This window comes from Octopus bimaculoides, chromosome 18 (genome assembly GCF_001194135.2).
Source record: "Octopus bimaculoides isolate UCB-OBI-ISO-001 chromosome 18, ASM119413v2, whole genome shotgun sequence".
NCBI lineage: Eukaryota > Metazoa > Mollusca > Cephalopoda > Octopoda > Octopodidae > Octopus > Octopus bimaculoides.
The window spans coordinates 9351403-9353829 of NC_068998.1; the positions used below are offsets into that span (position 1 = coordinate 9351403).

At 39.2% G+C, this 2427-nt stretch overlaps 1 protein-coding gene across 1 annotated transcript in view; it reads left to right on the plus strand.

Annotated features, from left to right (window-relative positions):
- Nucleotides 1-2427, plus strand: part of LOC106870511 (coiled-coil domain-containing protein 148) — a 61034-nt gene that overhangs the window by 22259 nt on the left and 36348 nt on the right. Inside the window, exons 5-6 of the mRNA XM_052974528.1 lie at nt 858-1053; nt 1542-1689. Coding sequence (XP_052830488.1) covers nt 858-1053; nt 1542-1689 — 344 coding nt within the window. The remainder of the gene's footprint in view (nt 1-857; nt 1054-1541; nt 1690-2427) is intronic.

The window sequence follows — 2427 nt, forward strand, 5'->3', positions numbered from 1 at the left end:
CAAATCCCCCTCAAAATCAACGGCATATTAGATAATGTACTCATATATATATATATATCGCGATTCACCTATCACAGTTCACTTATCGCGAGTTTATTATTTAAACCTATGTCGATTCCTCCGTGGTGTTGTTTTGCATTTATGATAAAATAAATATATACAAATTAAAAAAAGTATTTTAAAAATATACAGAATAATATGCTTGTCAACTGATGCTGGTGTATTTACGTCTTCGTAACTTAGCGGTTTGGAAAGAGAGCCCGATAGAATAAGTACCAAGTTTTTAAAAATAAGTATTGGGGGTCGAATCTTCCCCGGGAACTACGTTATGAGTGCACGTGTCTGTGGAGTGCTCAGCCACCTGCACGTTAATTTCACGAGCTGGCTGTTCCGTTGGTCGGATCAACTGGAACGCTCGTCGTCGTAAACGACGGAGTGATTATATAGACATCATCATCGACAACAACATGACACTTACAAACCTGGTACTCATTTTATCTTATCGGAGAGATGAAAAACCGAAGAGAAAAACTTCGTTCTAACAACATACAATTTTCTATTTAGTTCGTTTTGATCCATGACTTGAGATGAAGCCTCTGTAAGCCTTTGCAAGCTGTTACCGTTTTGGCCTAGCCACACTTCCGCCTACCAGGCTGCTGTCGCTTTAGAACCAACTTATTTTCAAGTCCTTTCTCATCTCTGTCGCTTTATAACCTCTCTCTATCTCTCAACTTTTGTCTATCACTTGGTTGCAAGCTACTATTTGCATAGCGTTCTATTATAGTTGATTTTGAAATCAAAATGAGCTCTAGAGGCATTTACGTTCTTTTGTTCGGTTCTTCTGTCTATATTTTCAGGTCGCGAAGTCTTTGTGTCTTTAGCAAATTCAGATTGCATTCAGAAACCCGTACAAGGGATTCCTTGCGAAGCCATAAATTTGGAGTGCCCGGATGAAGATCTGAAGAGTCGTGTTTTGAAGGAATTCCTAGTCATAGATGAAAAATACAATGACAAGTTCCAGAGTCTGAAAGACAGTAACAAGGACATTTTAAGGTAAGGAAAAGGAAACGGAATTCGAGCGTATTGCATGAACAATCTTATACGCCAAACGGTCCGATTTTGCAACTAAAATATATCAGGCGTGGCTGTGTAATAAGAAGCTTATTTTCCAACCACAGTCCCAGGTTCAGTCCCACTGCGTGATGCCTTGGACAAGTCTTTTCTTCTATAGCCTCGGGCCGACCAATGCCTTTTGAGTGGATTTGGTAGACAGAAACTGAAAGAAGCCAGTCGTGTGTGTGTATATATATATATATATATATATATATATATATATATATACACCACCACCACCACCACCATCGCTTGAGAACCGATGTTAGTGTGTTTACGTCCCCGTAGCTTAGCGGTTCGGCAAAAGATACGTCACGTAATGAATTTGCTATCGGAATAAGCTACAGAACTCCAGTTTCTTCAATCCTTAGGTACACTTCCTTATTCCTTTTTGGCTCAGGTTCCTTACCTGTATTTTTTCGTTGTAGGCATGGCGAATACGGTGGCTGGAGTGAAGCTGATCATCGAGAGTTCGTATCAATCCTGGACCAGTATAGTTCAGATAATCCGCAAAAGTCATGGCTGATCTTCGACCGACTCATGAAACAGATGCCACAAATATCCAGAAAAGAATTGGTTAATATCGTCACAGATTTGTTGTTAATTTTGTTGTTTCTATCATACATACATACATACATACATACATACATACGTCGTATTCGGTCTCTTGTTGGTTTGCCCGATATTTCCGAGTGGCTTCTCGTCGCTGACGCCACCAGAGGGGAACAATATTATCGTTAAGGGTGTGAAATGGCTGTGATCCTTTGGACGATAACTGACGAGGATTTAGCGGCATTCTATGTGTGTCTCTTGTGATTATTCTGTTTGTTTGTACTTCTACATAATTTTTGTTCATTCATACATACATACATACATACAAAGTTACATACGTACAAACATACGCACACACACACACACGCACACGCACGCACACACAAACACACACACGAACACACACACACGCACGCACGCGCACGCACACGCACGCACACGCACGCGCGCGCACACGTCTGCTTGTTCGTTCGTTCGCCAGTCTTTGTCTTTGTTTTCTGTTCTTTTGAATCACATATACGAAACCTGGCAACTACCTTAATCAGCCAACAGAAAAATACTTTAATTTAAATCCATTTCCTTCAGTAAGAAAAAAAAAAATTAAAATGTTTTAATGTTTCTCTCAAGATTTGTGTTTTTTAATTTTTAAGATTAAGCATACATACACACACAAACACACACACACACACACACACACACACACACACACACACACACACACACATATATATATATATATATATATATATATATATATATATA